Here is a 15,993-nt window from a genome sequence, read left to right on the forward strand (position 1 = left end):
CTGCTCTTACAAAAAAAAAAAAAACCCACTTTTTTTGCCTGGATCTTTCAAAGCTTTTGCAGTTCTTTGTTTCTCCACGGATCACAAATCAACAGGCCTCAAACGTCGACTAATCCCCCAAAATGTTCGGTCGTGACCTAAAAGAGGTTACATTGATGTATTGGAGAATTGTTATTACAATATCGCCGGCGCTTGTGAAAGCTGAGCAGTCATCTCCTCATCTGGCATCCATGTGTTGAGGGAGGAAGAAGATGTAGAAGGGAAAGTGGTAGCGTTGGGGCGAAGACTGTCCCGACTCCTGGACAAAACAACCCCGAGCTTTTGTTAAAATAACATTTCTTGTCCGTCAAATCTGCCTATCGCTCTTCTGAAGGGGGAAAAGTGTGTAAGGATAACAGATTTTGGGCCTGGTTTTGTGGAGCAGATCGCAGCTGGCGCGTGGCCCACATTCCTCTTCCATGACATCCATGCAGTCGACAGCAGCGCCGTGCTATTTTTAGCACAGCTAGCGAGGACATACACACAAGCACGAATGTACGCACGCATATTCCCGAGTGTGTGCACGGTTGTCACGGAGTAGTTTGGTTTCACTAAAAATGAGATGGGAAAAAAAGGCGTTTTATTCGCACGGCGCTTAGGTTTGGATCTCATCTGATATATTGCGCAATTAATTAATGAATCGCGCCTGAAACACTTCCAACTAAATATTACTAAACTGATTTTTATCTCCCAGCTTTGCATCCCCCTTTCTGTGCAGTCAGCAGCGGCGCGTCTGCAGAGCTGACGATAGCTTTCTGTCACGCCGAGCCGGACGCGACGCTCGCTCTTAAAGGCGCAGTGCATGTTTGTCAAGAGAAATATGAAGGATTTCACAAGTTAAGACACCAGCAAGCATCAAGAAAATCATGCATGACGCTATGAGAAGCATGCATGCAAACATTCCCTTCCTCCTGCAGCTCGTCGTTGGATGTGGGTTCTACTTCCTGTCAGGAGCGGTTGGGGCTATCGGCCAGCCTAGCATCTGACTCCACGTCCAGGCTTTTCTTTCAGCATCCACTGTTCCGCTAATCCAAAGCACTCCACTTGTTTCCTCATCAACTCCCAGAGTTATTGGATCTGCCCGCCGCCGAGAGAGGATTATTGAGTGAGGCCAGGGTTATGAAGTGGAACCAGCCCCGCTTTTTATCCAGCTAGATAAACAGATACAGATGCAGCCATGGATCAATCTTGCTCAGACTATCACGGCTGCTTTTAGCTGTTTTTAAAAAAATATTTGCTAAGATTTCTTTTTTTGGGAGCGAGGGTGTTGTTCCCGTTGAATCCGTTTTCTTGTCTTTTTATTATCAGGATTTTTCTGCCCCAATTAATTCAAATGAGCCCGTGTTTAATAGAATCTTTTGCATAATGGAAACAAATGGGTAGCTAACAAAACCATAAACACAAACTCCCACATGCGATAACAGTATATATTGAAGCATAAAATGTGCTTGTGCTTTGGAGGAACGTCAAGTTAATTTTCCTCCCGTTGGGTTTAGTTTATTGGTGCTAAATGTTTAAAGAATCCCGGCGTCTTTTCAATGGATGCTCAGAAGGAGTTGCCGTTTTTTTGTTTGTTTTGTTTTTATTGCAAACGTATGAATTCCTGACGTATCACTTGGCGACGCACCCGCGTCATTTTCGTGAGTGGAATTCCTGACGGGAGCTGGTGGATGCCAGGTAGCATTTTCTCTGTGTAAAAAAAAAAAAACCATCTATAAAAAGAAGGTGTGTGAGGACAGAGGGAGTTTACAGCCTCGGAGCAACGCGACTGCATCGCTGCGGGTTCTTGGAAACTGTTTTCAGGCGTCTTTGCAGTTTTTTTTTGTTTAACATTTTATCAAAAAAGGTGATGAAATGAGATTGTAAATAAACGGCTCACTGCAGTCCCGACTGGAGAACAGAAAAATGAAATAAGAGCTGGAGAGAGCAGCGTTTCCCTGTCGGATCAGACTTCACCTACAGTTGGCGGGGTTGAGCTGGTGATACCTTGTTAAACCCATGATCTGAAGTTATGAAGATCTATTAATGAGGTTTCGGAGTGTACGGCAGCTGCAACGGAGCGGTGCTTTAATACCAGCCGGCGTTCTCCTGCCAGACCTTGTTGCTGTGTGTACAGAGAGCAGGAAACATCTGTGGCTCGCTGCCAAAAGCTGCCAGCAGAGAAAGTGAGAAGAAAAAAAAAGGTCAATTTTTTTGAGGGAAGTTTTTTTTTTGGTTGCTCCTCTGTCTGTGTGTCAGGTGAAGATTTGAATCCCACAGAAGCTGCATGTGTGTTTTTACCTCTCTGAGATATAGTGCCACTGCTGTGTGTGTGTGTGTGTGCGTGCGTGTGTGCGTGCGGAGCACACTTGGCCTCGTGACACACCAGGAGTGAAGGAGTGCCAGTGAGCTGTCTGGGTAATTGGTGCTTACCTGGCAGGCTTCTGCACACACACATGCACCGAATGAATTAGGTGACATTAACTACAGGAGAAAATGCCATAATTGAATAGTTGCACTGTCTTCCTTGCCTGTGTGTGTGTGTGTGTGTGTGTGTGTGTGTGTGTGTGTGTGTGTGTGTGTGTGTGTAGATGCTTGCATGCAACTGTGTAATGAGGGACTGCATACTACACACAAAACACACCCTATCAACCACTGTCAGAGGCTGCAAACCATCGGTGGGCTGAATGGTCTGCCAAGTGTGTGTGTGTGTGTGTGTGTGTGTGTGTGCGCGCGCACCAGAAAGATGTGGCTGTCACCCATCAGCTCCATCATGTGTAGACACCCAGCTTTTAATCTTGCCCCCCCGATCAGACACACTCCCTTTAGCTCTGTCGAGGCCTCGTCCCCAAGGCCCTCGAGCAGACCTGGGAAATCAAACCAGTACTGTTATTTTTATAAGCTGAATACACACACACACACACACACACACACACACACACACACACAACCCCACAAAGATGCGATAAACAAGAAACATCTTGTCTGAACATAGTTTTCAGATGAACTGGACGAGGGTGCGTTGGTTTCGTTCAACTCCATTTCTGGCCTCACCACTTGTGACCCACCTGTGGCTTTCAAGCGATCCAGTAAGGACGCGCATCGTCCAGGAAAATTAGCAACTGAGTCATGGATCGAAGAAGAAATGTGAAATTCTTCTCCATAAAATGAGCATTTGTTGTCCCGAATCCACCGGAGCATCTCAGGAATGCGGCCTGCGCGTGAACGAAGCGCGCTAGACCGACAGGACGACCCTCGTCCTCGGGATGATCGGAATCACGCGGCCTCTCCTTCCTTCCCTCCTGCTTCTTGCAGTGCCTTTAAGTAATTAACATAAATTATCTTTCTGCAGCGTTTTTCTTTCTCAACACGACTGTAATCCACTTGCCCCATTACTTTAGTGAAGAAAAACCCCTTTCCTGCCTCCGTTACATATTAATACCTCTCTGTTGTTGCTCGTGCCCTAATCTCATTTCCTTTAGTCATTAGCGTTGTTCGACATCAAACACGGCGTTCGTACCGGAGCGGGGGGGGGGGGGGGTTGGCTTATTACTGTCGGATACCCGCTAAAAGACCCTTTTAATAAAACTTGTCGTGGAGCAATATTTTGTTAAATTTCGTAAAAAGAGTATTAAAATTAAAAGGCGGGATATTGTAAGAAGAAAAAAAACCCCGTCATGTGTTGGAAAAGGTTTGCGATTTGCGAGAAAGACTTACGATGACCTCTGAGACAAATGCATTTTCTGTCTTCATCTCCCCAGGAGAGATTAGCACTGCATGAACTCTCAGTCCCATGATGCCCTCCCCCCAATTGCCGCTGCCCCCCCCCCTCCATTTGCTTCCTACCTATTCATCACCATAACACTCTGCTATCATGTGCATTGTGTGGAGATGCAGTCCTACGTGCATTCTTATGCTAATGCCGTTGCCCCTGTGTCCCTCTGCAAGCTAATGCTATGTTATGCTAATGTTGTGTCATGCTAATGTCATGATGTAGCGAGAAAAAGGCAGCGGAGACAATATGTGAGAGGATTCTTTACCTTTTTCTGTCACAGCTCTTTGTGCATTTCCATATTGTTGTGTTTCCTGTGTGTATTTTTATAAAATGATAAGATGAATATATGTAATAAACATAGATTCTACTTTACTCGGACTAGAAAATGCTAATTGGCGGCAGCTTCTGATGTAAACAAATATATTTCTCAGGCTGTTTTTAAGTATTTCCGCAGAAAAACATTTTAATTTGCTGAAGGTGACGACGGCCTGCCCTCAAACATTAGCTTGTACGTCTCGACGCCATCGCTCGTATCGTTGTCTGGCAACACGAATCAACGCATCTACACAACTCGCCCGCTTTGATTTAAACGTAATAATTAAAAACTGCCTAAACAAGGCTGGGTTTCTCTGTGACATGACTTTGCGCTGACTCACTCTCCTCTTCTGCGTGTTTCCACAGGACGACAGTGATGGGATCCCATGGTCGGAGGAGCGGGTTATGCGAAAGGTGCTTTATCTCTCCCTGAAGGAGTTTAGGAGTGCACAGAAACGGCAGCTCGATGACGTCATCACAAACTCAAATGGTGAGCTCATTTCCTTCGCCATAAATCAATCTCTCGAATGTTTTGAAGCTGTTGCGATCAGATGAGTGTGTTTTCGGGTCCTCGTTTTCACCACAGTGTTGCGTTCATTCTAATTAGGGAAGGTCAGGAAATGAAGCTCATAAAGTTAGAATTTATTTGCCTTAGGCAAACAAATAAATGTGAGTGAGATTTTGCGATACCCGTCGAGTTAAACCATCGATTTGGACTTTGCGCTCTAATGTACCTGTTTACCAGGTTTGCCTTTGCTTCTGCAGCTATGATGAGTAATTTAAGAGTTAAATTTGGAATGAAATTAATTGCATCTTTCCCAGTGTAAACAGTCCCAGAACATTGAAAGCCAACTTTAATTTGGCAAAGTAGGGGGGAAATAAAAAAGACCCTACAACGCCAGTCTTTTTCTGGTGGAGTAAAAATGGAGTTAAAGTTGCCAGTTTAGCCTGGCGAGGCCAACATTAGCGTCTCTGTTTAGCTCCTCTCTCCTGTTAATTGCAGGCGAGGCTTTTATTGGTTTGTTTTTTTCTGTGTGAAATAAACGAGTTTTATTTGACAACAGAAAGAGAATTTGCTTTAAATGGTGGGAACGATTCGAGGGCAGGCGATCCAGCGTTCTCGTTTGCCTTTTGTTGTGGGTCAGCTCTTCATTCTTTCGTTTCGCTGGTCCAGCGCCACATCCTTTGAGGAGCCGATGGTTTTTCCCATTTACTTTCAAATGTTGCATCAAACAAAAGGACACTATTGTGAGCTTTTTTTTAATCATTTGTTCAGACTTACAAATGCCAGTTAGCTTGCAGCTAGCTTAGCGATTAAGGTGCGCACATGGAAAAACCTGCAAGCGCGGTTGTTGCAGGCGCTTTTTTGTTTGACGATGGTTCTTCTATGCAAAAAAAAAAAAAGAAAGAGATAGAAAACCTCAGCCAGTCAACAGCAGACATTTGAACTTCACAGGTACCTCAGAAGCTATTCTCAGCTGACATTAACGCAACCCAGACACCGCAAGAAAGGAAAGTCATCCAGCTAGGTATGAAGGTAGACAGACGGGAGGGAAACCTCTTCAAATGTAGCTCATATTTTATGCCTACTGTTTTTTTTTTTCTATTTTCATTATATATATTTTTGCACACCTTCATTCTACCCCTCCCTTCCCTTTTAGCTAACATATCTCTGTCTGTCTGGCGTCTCATAGCTGCCACTCCACCGCTCCTCGGGGCCTTTTAAGCCGCCGCGGGTAGCTGACCTTATCGTCTGAATAAAAATGACTCATTAGAAAGCATCGGCGGCCCGTCGTGCTGGGGGTAACGACAGCAGCCCACGCCGACACAAAAAGCAGGCCGCCTTGAATAGACGGGCCCCGCTGTTTTAGAGCAAACGCAGGTTAGCGGGGCTTGTGGAGGTTGTACCAGTGGCAGCGTTTCCCGTCTCGCGTAGCCCTCGCGGTGAATCTGTCAGCCATTTTGGAGGATCACGCTCAGCGTGCGCTACATCCTGAATGGGACGCCCCTGCTGTTTTAGAGGACTGCGGGTTAGAGAGTGTGGGCTAATGCTGGAGCCACGGCTTCCCCCCCTCACAGAGGCGTCATTGTGGAGCCGTTTCTGAGGGGGCCGGAGCAGGCAGGCACATAATCGTTAGATGTTTAATTGATGGCGTCGGGGGAAGATGATGGAGTAGTTATAACTGTCATGTTCGTAGCGATTCCTCAGGAAATGAATTAAGAGAAGTTTAAATGGCGGTGCGATCGCCTCGTTTGCTTTGGCATCGCGATAGAGGGAATGTTTTGGCTAGTCGCGCTATCATCTTTTGTTGATCGACTTATGGATCGAGCTGCATCCACCTTTTTTTTGGTAAATCAATAGCTTCTGATTGAAGGTTAAGCTTCTGTAAAACACATTAATGTCCCTCCCCAGGTGTCACTTTGTCCATCCTTTCCCTTATCCTTTCTCCTCCCCTCTCCCGCTTCTTTTTTTCACGCAGCGTGTTTATTCCGCCTGCTGCTCTGTATAAATGCAATGAAAGGTTTATTTGTCACATTCATAGCACCATGCTGTGGAATGAAATCTCTGCCTTCGACCCATCCTTAAAAATCAAGGGGGTGGGAGGGGGGCAGCACTGATGATGCCTTGCTCAAGGATGGTCACATGATCTTCGTTGCGGCGGTATTTCGCGATCTCTGAGCAAAAACGAGCTTCAGGCGCCGTGAGGTAGGATTATTTGTGTTAAAAGGGGGCGTGGCAGCCTTGGTGTGTGTGTGTGTTAGTGTGTGCGTGTGTGTGCGTGTCATCCGTCTCCCCACCCACTCAACCCTCTTCCCTGCCCATAGCCAGCAATTATGCCATCTCCCCAGCCACTTTACCTCTCCCGGCTGGCAGCCGTCCATCACACTTCCTGTTTCTCCCTCTCGCCGCCTGCATTATTTAACAAATGACATTAAGCTCGTCCACCCAGTCATCCGTCTCCCGCTCCATCACACTCCTCCAATTCCTCTCCTCCCCTCATCCTCGTCTCCCTCCATCTGATCGTCCTTCCGGTCGTCTCTCCCCGGATGCAGTGTTTCATTACACATCAATAGGACTCTGGTTTCTGCCTCCTCCACCAGCTCCTGTCTCCTCTCTCCCCCCTGCTGCTCAATCTCCTCGATTATGTACCTCCACCCCCCCCCCTCCCCGCCGTTACCTCTCCCTCCCCTCCTGCTCCCTCCATCCATCTCTGTCTCCCTTTTTTTTTTTAACCACCTCCCACTTTTTTTTTGCTTTGTCCTCCCTGTCCTCTGCTCCTGTCTCTTTCCTACCTACGGCATCCGTCACCCAAACCCTTCCTCTTTTTATTCTCTCCATCCCATATTCCCCACCTTTTCCTCCGTTGTTCATGGAATGGCTCGAGCTTCCTCTTCCTCCTCAGCTCGCCACTTCCCTCTTCTCCCCATCTATCCCTGTCGTCCTTCTTTATTTTCCTGAGTGCTATTGATGGAGGAGATGGCTGCCAGCCAGAAAACCAGGAGAAGACTCTTGACTGTCGCCTCTGCTTCTCCTCCGGCCCGTCTGCCCGTCTCAGACTCGCCAATCCTTCCCGTTTTTTATGCACGCCATCCCCATTCGTCCGGCGCTCACTCTGCTGTCACGCTGCTGTCTGCCTGGATTTCCCACGCCGCCAGCGCCACCAGCTTTGGCTATCTGTGTTCTGCCTCCGGGCTACCGGGTAGAAGACTATCAAGAGTCCATCCTCCACCTTTTAGAGTCTCCGATCTTTCTCTTGGACACTTCAGATTTACAACCTTGAACTTCGCAAAGCAGACGACACTCGATGGTGTCGGCTTGAACGTGGTGTTCCGTTGTTGGGTCCAGTATTGGAAAGACGAGCATTATTTTTGGTCCTCTTTGAAATCCTCTCACCACACGCTGGAGTTCAGTATCTTTGTCCCCTTCTTAAAATAACATCTGGGAATGGATACGACGGGGAGTTTTTACCGAAAATAAAATTGTCAAATGTTCTTTTTTTTTTAAATGTTATCCCGCAGTTTTAACTGCACACAGGCACAGCGTGTTGCTCGAACAAAAGGCATGAAATAGAATTTAGTTTGCCTGAGAAAAAGGGTCTAGTGATCTTTTAGCTGCGATGGATAAGTTCACAGCGGTGTCGTTTTCCTAAGAAGTCTACGTCTAACCAAGAACCTATGATGGAACTTTTCTAGAACCCACAATCCTTTGGGAAATGAACACTTTTTTAACCCCACACTGCCTAATTGACTCCCCTCATCCCTAAGACACATGCTACGCTATATTCCCCTTCCCGTTACCTCCTGAGACCTCTGAGACGACAGTAACAAGGCGATGGGCTTAGTTAGGCATAAATCTGATTACACCCCCCACCTTCCCGATGTTAGAGTGACACCACAGCATTTTCCTCCCTTCCCATCAACCCCCCCCCCCCCAGCCTTTGTCTGCGGCGCTCGCCGTCTGCCTTCCCAGGGTTCCCTTCTCCAACCCTCAGACCGGCGTTCATGTGCAACAAGAACACGTCAAACAGCTCTTCAGAGGAAAGGAAGGGAGTGAAGGAAAGGAGGAAAAGGGGGTGGAGAGATGGGCCTCTGCCTGTTTGTTTGCACCCCCACCCCCCCATAGGGGCATCATGCATCAGTCATTTTCTGAGCACAGTAAAATTTAATGATGTATTTCACTTTATTGCTCTTATGAAACTTTGGAGAAAAACATTCTCCAGGAATCTCATGACTTTTTTTTTTAGCTCCTTAACCAATTATTATCTTCAATAACCCCCCCCCCCAGTTTGAAAGTGATAAAAAGTCTTGACAAAGAACGACTCAGGTCTCCATAGGAAGGTTTCCATATGAAACTCCGATTAAAGCCTTCCGTGCGAACCCTCACATAGTGATGCAGTGATTCACCCCCCCACCCTAGACTTCCAGGCTCTCTCAACAACGACCTAAAGCTCTGACAGCGGTGCGTTGGCCTTACTCATCGACCCGGTTGGCTAACGCTCTGACCGCAGCGATGTATGTGCGATGACTGTACCTCCGCCTTCAGGTACTGACCTGCCCCGTGTGTGTGAGAAAAATCAACAGGCCTCCGTATCCATGCAGCGATAGCAAAGTGTGTGTGTGTGTGTGTGTGCCCACTCCTAAGTCTCACTTAAATCATATGTTTCACTACTCGTTTTACCTGCTGCACAATTGCTCATCTTCATCCCGACTCCTACACTGTCATTTAATCTTCCTACTCCACCCCCCCACCCCCATCGCAGCCTCTTCAGATGACACAACGCCCAGGCTTGTTAGACAGTAGCCTCCTGGCTAACAGGATATCATTCAAGTTGCCACTCATCCTAACCTCTGCTCCGCTGTCCTTATTATCTTAATTTATTTCCTTTTGACACCCACTATTAAGAGTTCGCAGCGCCGGATGAGTGACACATCCCTGCAAAACATCCGTCAACCAGGGGTGGAGGGAAGGCGGGGATTTGAGGCTCCTTCAAAGCAATGAGAAAGCGACTGCATATGGAGGGGAGCGCTCGGCGTTAAACAGTTCACCACCAGCTTGTGAATCAGTCTTTGTTTTTGCTAAATGAACTTGAATAATCCGACAAACCTCCAATGAGGCGTGAGCGCCTCTCCGAACGGGGGGAAAAGGAGGGAAATGTGATCGATTATCACCCAGCATTAAATCAGTGTTTTCTAAAATGTGATGTTTCAGCTCAACCTTCCACTGGTTGTTCGGATGCGTCGGTCGGAGGCGATGGGTCTGCAATACGTTTTCCAAGGATCGCAGGAACTGCCCATGAGGAAATAAAGTCTTTCAAAATCACTTTCATTCGTTTCTTTTCCCTAATCGTATGACTTCTCCTCTGACGTTCGCCCTGATTCGAAATATCTGCCCTTTTTAAAAAAAAAATGTTTTGTTGAATGATTTTTAAATGGGGGCAAATGTGGACAGGAATACTATTAAGTAACTCCCTCGGACGTGACAGGAAGTGATGTAAGAGTTTCAGTCTGATCGGCTTCGACCGCAGACGCTGCTCAGGAACCGGCCGTATTTGTGTCATTGAATAAGTTGCATCCTCTTTCGTTACGAACTTCCCTCTTTCCACCTTTTTTTTTTAACTTAACTCTTATTGGTGCTTCTCTCCTCAGGTGCTTCTCTTTTAGCCAATGGGCAGCTGAGCAGCTCCGGGTCAAAGGGCGGCCACAAGGACGACGGGTCCTTACGCTCTCAGGGCCTGGGCGGCAGCAAGTATTGTGAGGATGGCCCTGCGAAGAAGAGGTGAGGCCTGCGTGTGTGTGTGTGTGTGTGAAATTCTTTTTTAGTGGATCAAACCCGATTGAGAGAATCCCGACTGAATCCGGCACACGCGTGGCCACCTCTGGGTACGTTTTAGCCGTGATGAACCCGGTTTTTCCTCCCGTGTGATTCTCTCTGCCTCCACTCGTGCTTTATCTTCCTCCTGTTTCCTCATTGGCTGGTCGTCCATCTCTCTGTGTAATTTATTCGCTCTGTTTCCTCGTACTTCTCATGTATCCTCTTTAACAACACCACCCAGAAAAATCAATCCGCAGCGTTTGGGCGCTGCTCCGTCCATCAGGTTGATTTATAAACTCGCTATATGCACTCCCTTCGTCATCTCTTCCTCATCCTTCTCCGGGCCAAAGACAACTCGGCCATTAGTTGTATAATTAAAGATGACAGATGTGTAAATATTGTATTGCCACCCTGTAAGGGGCATCGAGGTCTTTTAATGAGCGCGCATCCGCCCCCCCTCTGCTTTCAACACAAATGCCATTTTAGTCTTTTATAATTAGCTCAGAGTCGTTGCCATGTTTGTCTGAATGAATCATTTGAAAACGGAGCTGTTCATTTTTGGCTGGAGTGCTGGGTTTGTGTTGTTTTGTGTGTGTTTTTGTGTTGTTTTTTATGGAAGGCATTTATTTCAGGACTGTGTTCTCTCTCTTTTAATAGAGGAGAAAACAGGAGATAAAGGATCTTTGATCGTGATGCTGTTAATGCGATTCGGCTGATTTGTGAAAACACTAGCTGGAAAATAATCGGGTTCTATAGAACGTGCAGCAGATTTAAAAAAAAAGGGGTGTTGTGATGTGTTACACACACACACACACACACACACACACACACACACACACACACACACACACACACACACACACACACGGACACAAACCGGCAGACGTAAATCTCTCATCCTTTTTTATTTTTATTCTCACTTCCAGTTTTCATTCTAGCCGCTGTCAGTGGCAGGTGTGTGTGTATCTTTGCGAGTGGGGATGCACACACACACACACACACACACATACACACTCTGATGAGCCGTCACAACGTCGGTATAAAGCTAGGGGCGGAGCCTTGGGGTGTAAGGGGGGAGCGGCAGCAGATGTCCCTCTGTAATGAGCGGTCCATACAGGCTCCATTCACGCCGTGTGGAGCACCTGCCTCCGTCCCGGTCGCCGTCATCCGATACCCTCACCTCCAAATCTGAGCCCCGTCGTTTACCTGCTTTCATCTACCTGGCCGGGAAACACAAGAACCGCTTTCTGAGGGAAATTAAAAAAGCTTTTTGGAAGCTCCAGAAAAAGAAAAAAAAAATCTTGGCAGGAATGGATTTATGAGATGGGAAATAAACTTTTGGAATTCGGGCAGAGTAGGTGAAGAATCGCCGATGGGTGTTTCTGACTGACACCGACGGGACGTGCTGGAGTGGAACGGCGTGACCCCCGTTGCCCGTAGCGACGCTTAAACACACCATCAAGCTCAGAGGAAATAACTTCTAATAATGACACTCTCTCACTTTTATTCTCCGGATCGCTGGTGGCCCGTCGTACCGGGTGTGTGTGTGTGTGTGGCGTTTATATGGAACCCAGCCTCAGTCAACCACACACAAACACACACACACACACAGAATGAATAAAGAAAGGCTCTCTATCTGATGCTAATGAAACATAAGCCCAGCCAGTGCTTGGCAGCGCCTCCTGCCCTCTTAAAAAGCTTATTGTGTATACTTTGGAGTGTGTGAAGGATGACTCCGGCGCCCTGGCATGGCCGCCCTCCACTGTTCCTGAACGGGGCTAACTGAGATGATGCCAGCAGCTTTTACACCTGGCACCGACAGAAACAGGAGAGAGAGAGAGAGAATGGGGGGGGGGGAGATCGGCGGCGGAGTAGCGGCGTCCAATTTCGAGCGAAAGAGGGGAAAAAAAAAAAGTTTCACACTGCGCTTGAAGGATGAAGGGATAGAATGGGGGAAGGAATGGGAGGAGCGGCGGCGGCGGAGAGGAAGGGAGGCAGGGGGACAGGTGCGAGTGATTTTTGGCAGGAAGCGGCCCCCTTTAGAAGTCTTTGAGATCAACTCTGTGTTTGCCTTCCCATGCTCCTGAGATCGGTGGAGACTGGCAGCGCCATCCACCACCGCCACCACCCCCCACCAAAATGCCAGGCCGTTGCAACCCTCGCCGACTGAAACTCGTAACCCCTTCAGCTTCACCGGATTCACGGTTTACTGACCTACTTCCTGTTCCACAGCAACCTGGGGTGTGTGTGTGTGTGTGTGTTAGTCGTCGTCGTGTCGACACGTTAAACACTCGTGATCGTGAGGTGGTTTGATCGATGGTTTGGCGGTTGAGCAGAAAACTTCAGTGTCGACTTTTGTGGCAAATTTAAGTACAGTATTTTCTGCACCATGAGGCGCACCTTCAACGAATGGCCTATTTTTAAAACCTTTTTCATCTATAAGGCGCACTGGATTATAAAAAGCACTGGATTATAAAGCGCACTGTCGGTTTTCGAGAAAATTCAAGGCTTTTTGGTGCGCCTTGTAATACGGAAAGTACTGTAAAGTGTAGTTGGTGTGTGTGTGTGTGTGTTCACCTCTGAGTGTGTGTGGCGTTGCAGACCAGCGAGAGCGAGACGTTTGCTTTTAAAGCCGTAACCCCCCGGCGACGCAGCTGTCCGACTGTTTCCGAAGGGCCCTAAAAGTGCGGGACAAGAAGTGTGTGTGTGTGTGTGTGTGTGTGTGTTGGTCGGAAGTTGAGAGGCTCTCTGGAACAGACTTCTTCACTTCATTTCTGCGTTCTCTCCTCTTTTTGTCTCCTCTCTTCTCCACTGAGCCCTTCTTTCTGCCTCTCCTTTGAATCCATTCCCTCTGTTGTCTCGGCCAAGACACACACTCAAACACTCAGCTGCTGCCGCTTGTTTTGTTTCGACTTAATGAATGCCAAGTGTGTACACACACACACACACACACGGAGACCCACACACACGGGGATGCACGCACGCACACACTTGTCTGGCGTAACCAATGACTCTTGTCGGTAATGCATAATCACCATTTCCATTTAGGAGAGATTACACGCTGGTGTGTGCGCACACACACTGCAAATGTGTATTTATGGAGGGCCGTAATGTGTGTATTGATTTAATTAAGATGGAATTGTGAGGGGAACCTATATGGAGCGCAACACCTAGCTGCACGGCTAACACGTTCAAGCAAGCAACCAATCGGAAAGCTGGATGGAAAGTGCTTGGGTGCTTTCAGCCAATCGTGTGGCGTTTGTAGATTGTCTCTTAGAAGCAAAGCATAAACGGGATTTATTTTTATTTTCTTGTATCTTGAGCTACAGGCGCCGCCAGTCAGAAAAGCTCTTCAACACTTTGTTTTGTTGTTGCGTTCTAGAAAATAACTTCACAACCGCCTCAGTGTCTCGTTTAAAAAGACGACGCCTCCGAACGAGTAGCTCTTTGTGTGTTCCGGGAAAAAACTGAAAAGTATTTCTTTTAGAGATGGATAAAGCCAAAGGCTGACAGCATTACATCTTACCACGCTATTAGAGTGTTGGTGTGTGTGTGTGTGTGTGTGTGTGTGTGAAGGACATTTTTCATAAGTACATGAAGAGGTTCTCCCCTTCAGATTGAAACGACCCCGTCAGGAGGGATCGTCCTGTCGTCTCCACCCGGGGGATCTTGTGCGAGTTGGAAATGTAGCGTTCATCTGATTTGTGATTATAAACAGAATTTAAACAAGAAGTCATTAAATTATTCATTTCAGAAGATTTGACCCCACTCTTTCTGGTTTTGCTTTATCTTTCTGTGCCGTTAGCCTGCAGCCTCCCACTCGGGGCCTCTGAAGGCCCACGTCAGGACTGTAGCCTAATGAGACTGATTGCCAAGCAGCCACAGAATCATTTGTGATGTTTATCGACCTAACCTGGCCGTGGCCGTTCTCTCCCAGGGGTGATTTAAGAACAACTGCAAGGTTAGGGAAGCTGCGGCTCAGGAAGGGCCACGGGTGAGCGGTCCTGAGCGATGGATCTGTCTGCTAACAAAGCCCCCCATTTAGTTCGGAGTTTGATGGTTCCTGTCTGGAGGTTTTTAAACTCCATGTAATTCACCACGTTTTTAAATCTGAACAGTTTGTAGTCATTTTAGTGACATTTAGCTGCGGCGTAGAGCCGCTTTAGCACATTAGCGCTTTTAAGGTGACAAAGGGAGACAATGGGCGAGCTCCATCTGACCTAATATATCATGTATGTATTCACAGCGATACAGCTCGGCTCGGTCTATTGTCAGGATGTCTTTTCTCCACACATCTGCCTATCGGGCCATCTTCACTCTCTTTGTTTCGCTCAGAGGAGGAGGAGTGAGAAACCAAGGTGATGTTTAAAGAAGCGCAGCAGCGGAGCTCTATCTCTAATCTCATATTGAGCTTTATTGTGATCTCTTGAAGCATATAGATGTCCCAGTACAGGACGCACACACAAACACACACACAAACACACGGACAAGGCCTCTAATGCTCTCATGTTTATCGTGATCTTGACACAAATCTGTTAAGAGTCCTGACAAAACACACACAGACACCCCAAAAATATACACATTTAGGTGTTTTTTGCTAATCGGTTCTCCCTGCAGTCGAGGCTCATCGACTGATCGTGGTGTTTATTTGTGTCGGGTGTGTGTGTGTGTGTGTGTGTGAGTGCATATGCCCGGGCTGAAGGTCATGAGGTCAGTAGGTCATTCCACTGCATCCCAAATGCATAAAGACAGAAAAGCAATAAACGGTTCCCCTTTTAGCCGTTAACGCCGACCACACAGCGTTGGTTTTAGGAAACGGGTCTGAATATGTCATTATGCTCTATAAACCCCCGGTGCCCCCTCCCCAAGGGACGAGGAATAATACCTGTAAAGGCCAGCAGAGTCGCTCTTTGAGCTGCTTAGTGCGTTAAACGTGCTAAAATGCTGCAGTCGTTGTGTTTATCCTCCAATGCTGACATATTTATTTCATATTTTGTTTATTACTATGCAATTACACTTATTTGTCCTGATTGACTGGATCTGAACAAACATCGGGTCGTTCTGCTGGGACGTTTTTGAGATACAGCAGACGTCGGGGGTTTTCAGATGTGCGGCTACATTAATGCAGCTCTTAATGGAATAAAACAAGATGAAGTACACACACACACACACGTATATACCACTAAAGCGGCTCAGATATAAACACACTCTCGCCGAGGCAGCTGCAGTGAGGTAGTGTTTTATCGGGACCATGTGGGGCATCTGGAGCCAATTAATACGGCCCTCTAAGGTACAGACTCTGGATCAGCGCTCTCCTCCTCACACAGTAACCTTCTACCAGGGGAGGGACGACGTCTGCCAAAGCCCAGCCCCATGCCAGCGCCTCGTGAAGCATCCAGCCAATCAGACGGGGTGTATTCCTGCAAAACGCCAACAAATGCAACACAAATCCTTGTATTATGTATGTATTAAACTCTCGCGTCTGGACCGGGTTTGAATGTTTCTCTTCTACTTTACGTCTCACTCCTGGTCTCTCTTTTGGAGTGTTGGAACGCACGCCACCTCAGATGTG

At 47.3% G+C, this 15,993-nt stretch overlaps 1 protein-coding gene across 1 annotated transcript in view; it reads left to right on the forward strand.

Annotated features, from left to right (window-relative positions):
• Positions 1 to 15,993, forward strand: part of jarid2b (jumonji and AT-rich interaction domain containing 2b) — an 87,678-nt gene that overhangs the window by 40,042 nt on the left and 31,643 nt on the right. Inside the window, exons 2-3 of the mRNA XM_068333287.1 lie at positions 4,475 to 4,598; positions 10,256 to 10,385. Of these exons, the coding sequence (XP_068189388.1) occupies positions 4,475 to 4,598; positions 10,256 to 10,385 (254 nt within the window). The remainder of the gene's footprint in view (positions 1 to 4,474; positions 4,599 to 10,255; positions 10,386 to 15,993) is intronic.

This window comes from Antennarius striatus, chromosome 14, assembly GCF_040054535.1.
Source record: "Antennarius striatus isolate MH-2024 chromosome 14, ASM4005453v1, whole genome shotgun sequence".
In the NCBI taxonomy this organism is placed as follows: Eukaryota; Metazoa; Chordata; class Actinopteri; order Lophiiformes; family Antennariidae; genus Antennarius; species Antennarius striatus.